This window comes from Chelonoidis abingdonii, chromosome 23, assembly GCF_003597395.2.
Source record: "Chelonoidis abingdonii isolate Lonesome George chromosome 23, CheloAbing_2.0, whole genome shotgun sequence".
NCBI classification, from domain to species: Eukaryota; Metazoa; Chordata; order Testudines; family Testudinidae; genus Chelonoidis; species Chelonoidis abingdonii.
This window is the reverse complement of record NC_133791.1, coordinates 5,946,483-5,960,692: the sequence shown is the minus strand read 5'-3', so window position 1 is coordinate 5,960,692 and position 14,210 is coordinate 5,946,483. Positions and strand designations below refer to the sequence as shown.

General features: G+C 39.7%; 1 protein-coding gene across 5 annotated transcripts in view; it reads left to right on the top strand.

The window, feature by feature from the left end:
* The window catches only part of PRKCZ (protein kinase C zeta), a 150,449-nt gene that overhangs the window by 79,842 nt on the left and 56,397 nt on the right, over positions 1 to 14,210 (top strand). For all 5 annotated transcript variants that reach the window (XM_075060320.1, XM_075060319.1, XM_075060323.1 and 2 more), the window contains one exon: positions 3,933 to 4,018. In XM_075060320.1, coding sequence (XP_074916421.1) covers positions 3,933 to 4,018 — 86 coding nt within the window. The remainder of the gene's footprint in view (positions 1 to 3,932; positions 4,019 to 14,210) is intronic.

The window sequence follows — 14,210 nt, the reverse complement described above, 5'->3', positions numbered from 1 at the left end:
ATTGGAAAAGGTGGAAAAAAGAACACTAAAAATGTGAGCCAGCCATTTTCATTTTGAGTTAATGTTTACTAAGTATTCTCTAACACGTTACAGCCATTGTTTTTGATAGAAAGCATCTGCAGTGTCTGTCAGTTCTGTGTTTATACTATTCCCCATTTTCTGACTCCATATAGACCACATTCTCAGTGACTGATTATAAAAAAAACATTCTACCTGATGGTCAGTGCATCCCATGGTGCTATCCATGCATAAGGAAGAGTTACTTAGGCACTTGCTCAAAGAAATGTTTTTGACATTGATAGTTTAGCTAATTATTTTTAGAATGTAATCTCTCCCTTTTGGCAAAGATTGGAAATAAATAGGTGAATCCTAAATTCTTCAGATTTTGTTGTCCCTGGTCAATCCAATTTTTGTCCTGCATGTAGTATGGAGACTGCCCTGTTTTCATTGCTCACTATCTCCAACTTCTGGTGGTGATCAAGAATCCTATGTCCATACTGATTTTATTAGCCCTGCCAGCTGCTTTCGATACCATTGACCACAAAGTATTGCAGACATGGCTGCTGTCTGTGTTAGGCATGGAGTCATTTTTGGAGTCACTGTTCTTTTCCTGCTGAGAGGTCTCACAGGGATAGTGTAGTGAAATGGACCTGCTACTGTGAGGACAGTCTCACGTGAGGTTACTGCAATATTCTGTGCTGATGAATTTGTATGTGAGGCCGATGTCAGAGATCATAAGGTTGCTTGGGTTGTGGAGTCTTCGGCCCGGTCTACACTACACTGTTAAACCGATTTTAACAGCGTTAAATCGATTTAACGCTGCACCCGTCCACCCTACACTGGTCTTTATATCAATTTAAAGGGCTCTTTAAATCGATTTCTGTACTCCTACAAAACGATAGGAGTAATGCTAAAATCAATATTACTATATCGGATTAGGGTTAGTGTGGACGCAAATCGACGTTATTGACCTCATTATTTTACGATAGCTACCCACAGTGCACCGCTCCAGAAATCGACGCTATACTCGGACCATGGACGCACACCACCGAATTAATGTGCCTAGTGTGGACGCGCACAATCGACTTTATAATATATGTTTTATAAAATCAGTTTAAGCTAATTCGAATTTATCCTGTAGTGTAGATGTAGCCTTCCATATACACATGGTGCTCTGTTTTTTTGTCTTTGTCACACCTAGCCAGTGCAGTTGACTCTCTGGTCCAGTGTCTTGCTGGGACCAATGCTTGAATTAGAATGAGCTGGCTCAGACTCAACCAAGAGAAAACTATGGTTATTATGGTGGGACAGAGGAATCAAGCTGAGGAACTGGTGGAAATAAATATTGCTATTACCCAAAACCACAGCCTGTTAATCCACAGTTGCTTGTAGGATGGGGCAGTTTCCAAGAGCACTTTCAGTTGTTAGCTAAAAGACTAAAACTCTTTAGGATGCAGGCCATCCCATCCAGCAATCCACAATTGATCTCCCACTGTCACGGGGAAGTTTGCCCAAAGATCAAGAATCGAATATAACCTTTAAATTTCCAGTTACAATTTATTTTGTGTTTTGTTTCATTCAGCATAGCACAACAGGAAAACATGCTCATCTTGCGGACCAGTGCTGTTTTTCCCTTTGTTTCTTTTTTTCCTTCACCATCACCTCTATCTCCTATCTCTTGCTCGGGTATCTGTGTTTCTCCCGCCTTCCCTTCTCTGCACCAACTCCCGTTTCCAGTAGTGGACTTCAAGTCCAATCCTTTCCCCTATTTGAATGTTAAATAAGCAGTGAAATAGAGATTCTTTTAAAATGCAATTAGGCCTTGAGAGTTACCATTGGAATTAATAGTAGGTAGTGAAGTTCATACCTCTCAGAGCCATAGTTTCAGGCAGACAGCCTTGCACTGGGTACATTAAATTCATATATGGAATATTTCCTTTGCAACAATGAAAATAGAAACTACTTCTTAATGAAAGCTTAGATTTTTGTATATCATGAACAGCCATGTGGGTACAGAATCCCATCACATAGGCTGTATCTAGACTAGCAGCTCTGTATTTGATGCTTCTCTTGTTAACCCTTTATTTAAAAAAATAAAAAAAATTAAAGGTACTGTGGTCTTGATCCTTAAATTTACAGTGGGACTACTTGCATGAGTAAATTTATACATGTGTGCACGTGTGTTCAGATTTGGGGCTGAAATTTCCAGTATGGCCAGAATCCTTCAAAATAGTCCTTTGTCCCCTTTCTAGAAATGACTTGCCTTGATTTTGTAGGACAAACAGTAAGAAATCTAAAAATTGGTTGCAGTACCAAAGTGCACTTATTACACACGCAGGGAAAAAAGATCAAAAGTAGTTTTAGCTAATGCAGACTTTAATGCATTTTTCTTTTGTTGGAAGATCATTTTATTTCATTATCTATTTTTAGTCTAACAATACTCACAGTTGTATATTTGCCATTGTTAAAAGTGAGTCAACTTATAATAATATAGGCTTCAGAAATGTGTTTAAATTTAGGATTTGTTTCTGATGTCTTAAAAGCCAAAAAGTTTAAAGATGATGACCTGAAGGTAATTTTGAATTAATTTACCAAGGATTAAACACTGACTGTCTTCCCACTTCAGAGTTCAGTACTGTATCATAAGAAAACAAACAAATACATTTTATAAATCCATTTCTTTAAATGTAATCTGGATTTTTGTTCTGACCTCATTTTTACAAGCAATAAAATATTCTCTGTTTTCCTTTGTTAATTAAAATAATTTGCTTGAGTTTCACGGACTTACCACTTTTATTTTTTAAAATCTACTAAACTACCTTTATTCATTACTTTTTAAAAAATATCCCTGGATAATGTGCCAGAGAACATCTCAGTAGATCAGTTGGTAAGTAACTCAAGTTTACAGAGTTTCAAGATACTTGGGTTAGGGATCTAGCCACACAGAAATCTTCTGAGGATTGTTGGATAGCAGGTTAAGGAATCAGAATCGGGTGCTCTTCACTGCTAGAGCTAAGCAAAATTGTTTCACTTAATAGAATACAGTTTGGCAGTGACCAAAACTGTCCATAAATTCAGGAGGAATTCAGCAAATAGTTTCAGCCAAATAAAAAATTAGTTGATTTTTCTTGACAAAGTCAAAATGGCTTGTTTCAGATTTTTCTAAATAAACCATTTCAACATTTCTTTCAAATTGACTTTTTGTTTCAAATCAACCCAAACACATTTTTTAAAAAAAAATTTTGCTTGCTTTGGTGAGAGTTAGTTTTGATTTGAAATGAGCCTAAACTGTGTCTGGATTTATTTATTTTTTGTTTTGTCACCAAATTGGAAAAAATGAATTGCTGAACCCTAGTTGTTACCAATTGTCAGGCTGATTTGGTTAGGAGATTGCCCTTACAACCAGCATATTAGACTCCTAGTGGAAAATGTTAGCCCTTTTGCACGAGGGTTCTGTAAAGCAGGAGAGAGGAAAACAGGACACAAGATTTTGTAGTGTTTTAATACTATATAAAATATTCCATTATCATCAGCTAACACATATTCTTTACATGTTTACCCATTAAGGTGACAGATAAGTAGCATGAGGTTTATAGAGGAACACTGTTTCTTTAACTATATCTATCCATCTCACCTGAGCTTGAAACAGCAAGTAGCCAAGGAACTGTAACAAGATTATAATCATGTGAGAAAAAGAGAGGGATAGAGAAAAGGGAGAGGCAGTGGCGAAAGCACATCCTCCAGAAGCTGTCATTTAAGGCTTCTTTTAAATAAAAAAAAAATAAATCTTGATTCTATCAGCAGGGATTTTAGCTGTGCGTTAGTGTTGAGAAAAGCAAGAATGTTTTAAGTCACAACTTGCTTGACATGGTGTATCTGGTATTGCTATGTTACTATGCTGCTGCTTTACACCTTTTTAATTTCCTTCTTAGAATCAATCTACCGACGTGGAGCAAGAAGATGGAGGAAGCTCTACCGAGTGAATGGGCATCTGTTTCAAGCCAAACGCTTTAACAGAGTGAGTACTGTTGCTAAAAATGCCATTTTTGGGGTAATGCTCTGCAGTCATTGTTTTTTCAGCGTGTGCTTTTCCTGTATTTGGAACATGGGGAAGGAAAAGGAAAAGGGAGATGCTTGTTTATGTGAATTCAGTATGCAATATTATTCACTGCACAACAACTAGAAAAAGTCTGAAGTTTTTGAATTATTTAGAGTCTGGGATGAGATCAGTAGTACATTATTAATGGAAATGTTTTCTTTTAAATGCTCTTACAAGCTTTTGTTGTTTGTTGTTTTTGCTTTCATTTTTTTAAAGATATTTTTAGATCAGATTCTCTCCCTCTCTCTCATGGTTCTGATTTTCTGTAAGCACAGTTATTGTCAATATTCCTTTCCATTCATTGTCTATATAAATTATTTTTATTAAATCTCCTAATATCCTGTCTTAACATGCTTGGAGCCGGAACTAGTATATAATGTAATTGGGGGGGAAATTCTGGTATATGTATTTGAGCTGCAAATCATATATATGCCAAGATACAACAACATTAAGGATCTGACTTAATCCATACAAGTAAGAGAACATACCTTTAAAGGCTGAGACTCCTCCTTCCTTAACCCAGCCCATTGTGCCAGAATTTTGCAGCACGTATACTGTGTATAAGATACACATCTTGGAATTCCATAAAAGCCTAAGTGCAAAGAGGTGGGTTAATTTTTAGATCCAACAATGATATCCCATGACAGTAAAAGGAATCAAATCTTTGCTATTGTTTGGATAGAGTGTTTTGTTTCCAGTGCTCTAGGGGGAAAAATGCCATTTGACATGTATTACAGAGATCTAAGGCTGGTTAAGGTTAGGTATTGCATCTGTGTAGTGTTAAAATTTAAATGAGATGTATGTACATAATGCACCTTTTCACCACATACTAAACAAGTATAGTGACTAAGATACCGTTTTTGATGCACATTATGGAAGGTGTTTTACCTTTTTGCGTATTATACTTAACACATGATCAAAATGTATGCCTTTGGACAACATACATTTTAATTAGAAATCTACAGTATTATATTAGTAATTAGTAAAATGTTTGTGAAAATTAGGCCTGTAGTTAATGTATATCTGTGGTTTTGAAACCTCACTAACATGGTCATTTTATTTTTGTTGACAGTCCCTAGTAGGCCTGGTTTACACTAAACTTCAGTGTAGAGAATAAATGCATTTCAGAGCTACAGGATCATAAGAATACAACTGAAGCTAGTTATAAAGACATCAGTGTACCATAGACAACAAAATATAGCATGCACGTATATACATAAGCATATGTGTGTCTGAGATTAGATATCTAACGTCAGCCTTGAATGAGTTTCTATCGTCAATTCTGTAAATTTCTGAATTTATTCAAAATATCAGATGAATTGTGCAATAGAAATCCCTTTTTTAATACACCTATTGCAAGGCAAACACTGTAGTCCGCTTAGTGTCTTGTCTTACTCCTATTTTAATTCTTTCTGTTTATTTCTTATTTTTAAAAATACTGCACAAATGAAGGGTATATCATGTGAAGGGGTGGGTGGGGCTTGAACGTACAACTCTATTAATATTCCCTTATATTCAACAGCACTGTAGATTGTGCTTGTTGATTTACTTACTCATAACTTTTACAAATACTTCTCAAAAATAGCAATTTGAAATGGGCACTTGTAAGATCCTGAATTTTAACCTCCTTGATTGTCAGCATAATGTTAAAAAATAAAATTAAAAATAAAAAAAATCTTCTGTACTATATATATTTTAAGTGGGCTTATAACACTGTACACAGCTCAGTTGCAGTATTGAAGTGCCTTCAATTATATAATCTTTTCTCTTTCACTGTGAACCTCAAGTGTACTTGAATAGGAACCCAGTAAAAGAGTTATTAATTTAGATGATCACAAGCCTTTGTGCCCACACACAATGGTGACTGCCCCTAAGATTATAAGTATATGTAATTGAAAACTAACCCTCAGTTCCTGTTTCTCGATCTGCAGTGCCTCACTCAAGGATGTCAGTCACTAAGTTGTCGTTTTTGCAGTCTGACATTTTCTTTAAACATCTTATTATTGGAGGCCTTTTATAGTTAGTCATTTTGTAAGCTGTTTAGCCTGATCCCAGAATGACTCTCTTAATTATTTTTAATTTGTGACAAAATAAATAGAAAACTCACATAATTTGACATGAATGTGTCAGAAGAAGCCCAGAAGGCCTGAATTCAAATTGTTCCTGAACATTTACAAAAAATGTCCAATGGATCCGCTCTCTTTTTGCCATTTGTACTTGGAGTCTAAGCATGTAGACTCCTCTGGCCCCTCCTGAAATCCAGGGCTTTGGGTGAGAGAACTGTGAGGCTTTCCTTCCTCAGTAGTCAGCTAGGCTTGGACCTTGGATTTCTTCTCCATTATACCTGTGAGAAACTAGCCAGTTAAAGATAGAAAGGTGCAGCAGGTATAGTCAATATTTTTTAAAAAAGGAAAAAGTTGACTATTCCTTTCCCCCACTCTGTGTTTCTTGTTTGTGATCTTACGTCCCATTCTTACAACTGGTTCTTCACTGGTGCAGGGTTCCTCCTGTGCAGAACTACAAATCCTTATAAATAGTGTAGATGGCTTCAGAAAGATCATTCACTCTGTGACTAGTACTAGTAAGAATTCAGAGTGACTTAACCATTTTCTGAAGAGCACTGTGTTCCTGTAAGTGATTGATTCCGCAGAAGAGGATCTGAAAGCCATACTGTAGCTTACAGGTTTGCTAGGCTAGACAGACTTTCACAGTTTTGGGGCTTGGAACAGTTACATCAGAGCCATCAGAGTTTGGTATAAGCCTGAGTGCAAGGGGAGGAATGCAAGACAGCATGTGCAGCTTTCAAGAATATAGTGAATCATGGGAAGGCCAAGAGTAATGGGAGGAGTCTGGGACTGTCACTGTGGCTGCCGGAGCCAGCCTGTAGGTTGGGAGTACGTTCTTGAGCTCTCAAAAGGTACGGTGGATATGTAAGAGAAGGGTGACTGTAATGATGAAATGGTTGGCATTTGAGAATCTAAGGTTGCTGTCTGGCAGCTTGTTGGGCAAAATGGCTAAAATGCATGCTGTTTGCATATATTACCCTGATTAAAGAAACAGTACTGTTAATCACAGGTGGGAAGTGTTCAGCTTCTTAATGTGACAGTTACTTTTGATATAAGAAATAACAAGGAACCTAGCTAAAGTGGTAATGGATGCCCATTGGGGGTTGAAAAAGGTAATTTCATCATATTTTGGTGCATGTGTTAACACCTTACATTTATGTCATTGTTTAATGGGTTCCCAACCAGTGTATGACATTTTTAATATGAGCTATTTTATTATGTATTTTGATTATCCCAACAATCCTGCTGACATGCACTATTACCAATGTTAGTTGTAGGTATGGTGAGGTGTACTGTAAGGGTGTTAAAACTCCCCTTTAGTACAAATACTGTGATGTTCTTAGAGTTAAATAGTCATTTCAGAGTTTTTTCTTTTCAAATAACAATGTGGTTCAAAATCCTGTGAGTTTATCTGTGTGCCACCTAGCAGCTCTTGATGTAAGAAAGATAGGAAAAATGTGCAAATATTACAGTACATTTGTATTACAATCTAGCCATCTACGCTTGGTTAATATGAGCAGTCAACTTTATCTACATTTTAAACAAGATCTTAACACACTCAGACCTGAGCAGAGAAACTGCAAAAAGCAGTCTCTTTTGAGTTCTATTCTTTATTATTGATTGCCATTGAATAAAAGCTTTCTCTCACAAACAAGTTTCTTCTTCTGTTTGAATCTGAAGTCATCATAGTCCTGTATTTGTTGTAGGTTCTCTTCCCCCCCTGTCCCCGAGGAATAGTTAGTTGTCACAAATGCAGTACTGTGAGTTTTTAGATCATTGAGAGAATGAGCTATGAAGAGGTTTATTGAAACACACATACTGGTAGGTAGATAGATATAGAAAATGAGCAAAATTGGCGAGGAAATTTAAGAAAGGAAAACAAGCTGGAAATATTGCAATGAAATGAATTTGAATTTGTGTTCAGTGTGAAAGTGTACTAGGCGTTTATTTTTCCTAAAAATTCTTATCATGGCTACCACTGTAGTCCAGATATCAGCTACTACTGTCATTTACATATTCTGGCCTGGATTAGGCTCAGATCCTGTAACACGTAGGCATGTGCTGAATTTTACATGCATGTGTAGTGCAGTTGCAGCTGATGGGACTGATCACGTGCATAATAAGCTGTGTGTAAGTATTTATAGGATCTGGGCCACATATGTCCCAGGATTTAAAACACACCCGGTGGCAACCATGAAACCTGTGTACACTAGCGCTTCCACAGAGGCTAATGATGGTACAACATTTGGCCCAAAAAACCTTGTATATATTTCTACCTCTGTCTCTATCATCTGTCTTTCCCCTAGTGTATGCACAGACTAAATGTACATCTCCAGTTTTATAATAGCATATTTAGTATACAGCTTAATTTGATGTATAATTAAATGATCAATTAGAAATTATGAAAATGAAATGCATGCATTAATTACAACTTCTTAATCAGATATTTTCAAATATGGCAAAGCTATCTGGCCTAATAGAGCTAATTGTAATGTTGAAAAAAATTGTAAGAGGCAATTATAAGGATGGGGGGAAAAAACCTGATAAATCCATTTTTTTTTAAGTAGTCATTACTTGTCATGCTTGCATAGGTCAGACAGTTTAAATGATTTTATTCAAAATCATTTGGACAGAGAATAACCATAAAAAAGCAGGTTTTGGGACATCTCTGAACAATATTGCAGGACTTTTTTCATAAGCAAAAATCTACTACTGTGTCACATCTCTCAAACACCTTGGCCTATAAATCTGAAACATTTCAAGAAAAAAATCAGTGGTGGAGACTCTAACACATGAAAATTTTTAAGAAAAATGAATTTTAAAAAGAAGAAAGTAAAGGTGGCGAGAGATCAAAATTGGAAAGAATGATCTGTGCCTTAGTTAATTTGTATGGAGACCAAGGTAGTAATCCTTGCAATAGTACATATCACACTGCTACATCTCATCATAATATGAATATAGGCTACCATTGAAGAGACTGTTTGTTTCTAAGTATCTGGAGAACCAGGTGTTGGAACACAATACAAGTGTCTTATTTTAATGAGTCATATTAAATAGTGGAACAATATGGATATAAAATAACTTGATGTAATACATACATCAAGTTGTGACAGGAAATAGTGACTCTTGTTAAAAACTGCAGAAGCAAATGTCAATTGGTATTGGGCCAAGAAGCAAAATAAAAAGCAACAGAACAAAATGAAAATTGAAACCTTCTTGGTTTAGCTTCTATTCATGAATATACGGGTGGTATGTTTAGAGTATCCTTTTCTGACGGGAGTTCTAATCATGCTGGAAAACAGGCAAAAACTCTGAATTGTCTATTTATTGACAAAGATTATGAGGTGTTTCTCTTGCGGCGTAGTGACCCAGTCCTGCTAATCCTTGGTGCAAGTAGTCCCCTTGCCATAAAATCCGTAGGCTTGAAACCAGGTTAGGAAGACGTCTAAATGAAACATATGTTGGCACTAATGAACTCCTTCACGTTAATAGTTCATATGTTATGTCACAGAGATGTGATACTTCCTTGCAAATTGGGAATGATCAACATTCAAGGGTTTTGAGGAGAATTTTTGAATTGGTTGGGGTGTTGGGGGTTCTTACATTTAATCAAACTATATCCTAGGTATTTCTCACAGCGGCTTGGAGGACAAAAATCACAGGGCTGCCCCGGGGAGGGAGAGGGGCGGCAAGTGGGGCAATTTGCTCTGGGCTCCGCAGGGGCCCCTACAAGATTTTTTCGGGGGCCCTGGAACGGAGTCCTTCACTTGCTCCGGGGGTCCCGGAAAACTTGCAGGGCCCGGGCCCCGGAGCTTCTTCCGCTCCGGGTCTTCGGTGGCAATTCGGCAGCGGGGGGTCCTTCCGCCCCTGGACCCGCCGCCGAAGTGCCGGGTCTTCTGCGGCAATTTGCTGCTGAAGACCTCAGATCTCCTGAATCCTCTGGGCGGCCCTGAAAAATCATAGAATCATAGGACTGGAAGGGGGACCTGAAGAGGACTACTAGTCCAGTCCCCTGCACTCAAGGCAGGACAGAGTATTATCTAGACCGTCCCTGACAGATGTTTGAAGATTTTGAAGAGCAGGTTAGACAATGACAGATTCCACAACCTCCCTAGGCAATTTATTCCAGTGCTTAACTACTGTGACAGGAAGTTTTTCCTGACATCCTACCTAAACAGCTCTTGTTGCAATTTAAGCCCATGGTTTCTTGTCCTGTCCTCAGAGGTTAAAGAGGACAATTTTTCTCCCTCTTCCTTGTAACAACCTTTTATGTACTGGAAAACTTATCATATCCAGTTTTCTCTTCTCCAGACTAAAGAAACCCAATTTTTTCAATGTTTCCTCATTGATCATGTTCTCTAGATCTTTAATCATTTTTATTGCTCTTCCCTGAACTTTCTCCAGTATGTCCACATCCTTTCTGAAATGTGGCACTCAGAACTGGACACAATACTCCAGTTGAGGCTTAATCAGCATGGAGTAGAGCAGAAGAATTACTACTTGTCTTGCTTACAGCTTTCCTGGTAGCATCCCATCCAATCTTTTAAGTATTAGAAACAACCATTCACTTGAAGTTCTTGAACCCTATTACCTGCATGCACACACAGCAAAATATATTTATCAACTTTGCAGAACTTCTTGTTACTGAGTTTCCTTTTAAAACAGTTGTAGCGGATTTTTTGGGGAGACGGAGGGAAGGAGCACAGAGCATTGAAAGGAGAGATTTTAAAGACAGTGAATTGCGGCAGTTTTCCCCTTGAAATCTTCGTATGCCACTAAGTGGATTACACAGACAAAGACACTATCCTAGGAGTATTTTCACACTTTAAGTAAATGCTCTCTGCTATATCTAGCAAGCCATATTGACTGCAGAACGCTTTGTAATCACTCTACCATAATGGGAGATTGGACAATTAGAACAACAGGAATTTTTTATTAAATAGAAACATTAAAAAAGAACATTACCAGTAATTCAACAATTAATATTAACAGACACATTTCAGATAGCAGAGTAAAAACTGATTTTTTGAATATAAGAAGTATACCAAATCTAAACGAAGAATTAAAGGCAATAATGAAAAGACTTTCAGCATCCTTCCTACTGAAAAATTATACGTGTGGAGCTAAATTTGCAACTAGCAGAAATCAGTAATAAAATCAACTTTAGCATTAAATTCAGTTCATCCAAAACCTCTATATAATCTTAAGACATATTACAGCAGTAAAGTTGAAAACTTATATCCACATTTTCAGCCTGAGCTGATTTTCAATCTTATTTTCTTGCAAATCCGTACTGGGTCTCTCGCGTTTCATTCTCTCTGGTAGAGGTCAGGCGATATGCTCTGCCGCTAACCAGTTCTTAATCACCCCCTAGTGTCTGGAGGAGTGTGAGAGAGGAGACTGGCCTCCCTCTACTGCCAGGCCACCCAGCCCTGGTTTGGTGAACCACTTGACTAGCGTTTCGTTCCCCTGGTACTTCCCTCCATGACCTCACTTTGAAGGCTTCTCGCCCTTTATACAAGCTGGTTGCCCCTACTAGGTTTCTGTTGGCCTTTCCCAATCACCGAACACTCCACTCAAACTACCTTCTTCTTTGACAACCTCTCTTCGCAACTCACCTGCCCAATAGCCCCTTCTCCTTCAATTAACCACCCCCGTCTGACTAAACAGGTGTTATATCCCATGACTGGAGTCAGTGCTTAACTAGTCAGTCTCTAATTGAGCAGGTCTCAGTGCGCACAGCGTTCTAGTTAATCTAAAGCAAATCTTCCGATCCCTGCAGGAATAAGGCCCCTGCTAACACTCTTAGCTGCCTTCTGCCACGCGTATCACATATCCTCGCCTGCTGCTCAACAACCAGGTTGGCTACTCGGACGAGAGCAGTGTTGGGCGTGAGAGGCCATCAGCATGCCTGGTTCCAAGCCCATGCTGGACCCGAAAATAAAAGTGCAAAGCAGAGGAACCACCTCGTCACTCAGGCTTTCTTTGTTCCTTCATCCAGGAGCGGCCTAGAGTCAACAAGGGTAAACCGCCCCCCAGAATACGGCAGAGAGTCTCCATACCCCATTTTCGCCAGAAACATCCTTCAACACGACGTATTTGTTCCCTGGAGAGTACTCGCTGAGTAACAAGATGAGGTGCTCCCCCCGTACCAAATGTTCAGAAAGACGGCACCAGTCCCACCTCCGGGCGTCCGTCGGCAGATGAATCCTCTCAAATCTGGCCATGAGATACCAAATGGCAGCATAGGCTGCCAAATCGCAAATGCTGCTTCCCCGCATCTTCCACTTCACTACTCGCCCCGAGTTTTAATCAGATCGCAATGCCCCTCTTGTGGCAAAATGAGAGATCCGATGAGTATACCACTATACCCCAAAATCTATGCACCTGCTCTTCGCGGATTTCGAGCCAATCTTGTATTGCTCCCCTTTCCATTGGCTCCACCACTCTCCCTACGACATGCCCAGATTGTGCCTAGATCTAGTCCTATCACCCCGCATGTTCAGAGAATTATGGCTGAGACACCTTCGCAAAGCTTCCAGCACTGCTCCACTTGTCCAGGGTCGCCAATCACCTATGATAACTAAAGTCTCAATAACGCGCAGAGTGTCATGGGCGTAATAACTTATGCATCGTCTTGGAATGTGCAGGGCCCATGGAGTCCGACAGTTAGAGACAGTACTGAACAGCCATCGGTGTAGAAAAAAGCAGTCTTTCACTGGCATCGCTGGCCAGTAGTATTTCCAATACCGTTGTCACTAGGTGGCAGGTTATTGCCTTGCCTAACTGAGTCACCACTCGTCAGGCGTGTATCGTGAGCAATCGAAGTGGATACTCATTAATTTCCGGAAGTCTGTGACAAAAACCTCAGTGCCATCAGCTTGGGGACTAGTACGACGACTGGACACTGGCTTGGATTCTTCAATGACCCGAGTCCAGCATCTTTCGCAATGCCATCCTAATTCTTCCCTTTTTCGCGTCGATCGACTATGTCTATCGTCACTGACTCCGGGCTATACACATGAGATGTTGACTAGTGCCGTTCGCCTGTTGGTAACAAAATACTCCTTGCGTCACATTCAAGACTTCATCCGTTTCTGGGTTAATCATGAATTAACTTTACCTCCTGCGGCCTCGCGCTATGATGAGCTCCTCGAGTACCAGACACGTCTGCCTCTCTCCAGACTCATAGTTGATGTGTACTCTGCTCTGGGCTCCGGCGTCTGTTGTCAACCTTTATAATCACTCTCCAATCTTCACTATCTCCATATGGTCCGCCAATGGCTAGTGATTGCTTTCTTGGTCGCACTAACACCATCACCGTCCCGCAAATCGCGACATTCGCCAGAACGGTTGTTAGTTGGTCGCGCTGCCTCTGTCTTTCTAAAGCCCCGTACTACTGGTTACTCGAGTTACCCTCCTCGCATCGTTCACATGCTCAATAATATTCTCCTGGGTGGGTGTCCGCCAATCCCTTGCGATATCCAATATCCCCGTGGTGCGTCCATATAAGATTCAAAGAGAATAAACCGTGGACTCCTGGAAACTTCCCGTATAGCGAACATTAATGACGCAAAAGAGTCCCAGTCCTTCGCGATGCCTGTGCTATCCACTTCCGATCATACTTTGACGGGTTTCATGAATCTTTCGACTTTAGTCGTCTGTTGTGGAGGAGACGAGTCGCCGGAAATTTGGTGGCTTTGTTACGACAGGGCAACTAAATCTTTCATAGTTTTGAACGTAAACGGTTCCTGCCGTGTCTGTCAGATCCCTTAGGGAGCCCACTCTGGCGAAAACCTGCTAGTATCTTAGCTATGCCAGACGTGGGTTTAAACGGATGGCCCTGATCAGTTGCATAGTTCCAGATGACTGTACGGTTTCGGTGGCCCGTGCTGATTTCTAGTGCCCATATGTCCATTAGCTATCCTCTTCGAACGGGACATCAAAAAAGGAATGAGGACTAGTGGTGCCCAATGTGGGTCGGGGGCTAGCAGCTGGGCATTCAAGAATACATGGAGCACAATCAACCTGATCTGCATCCCACA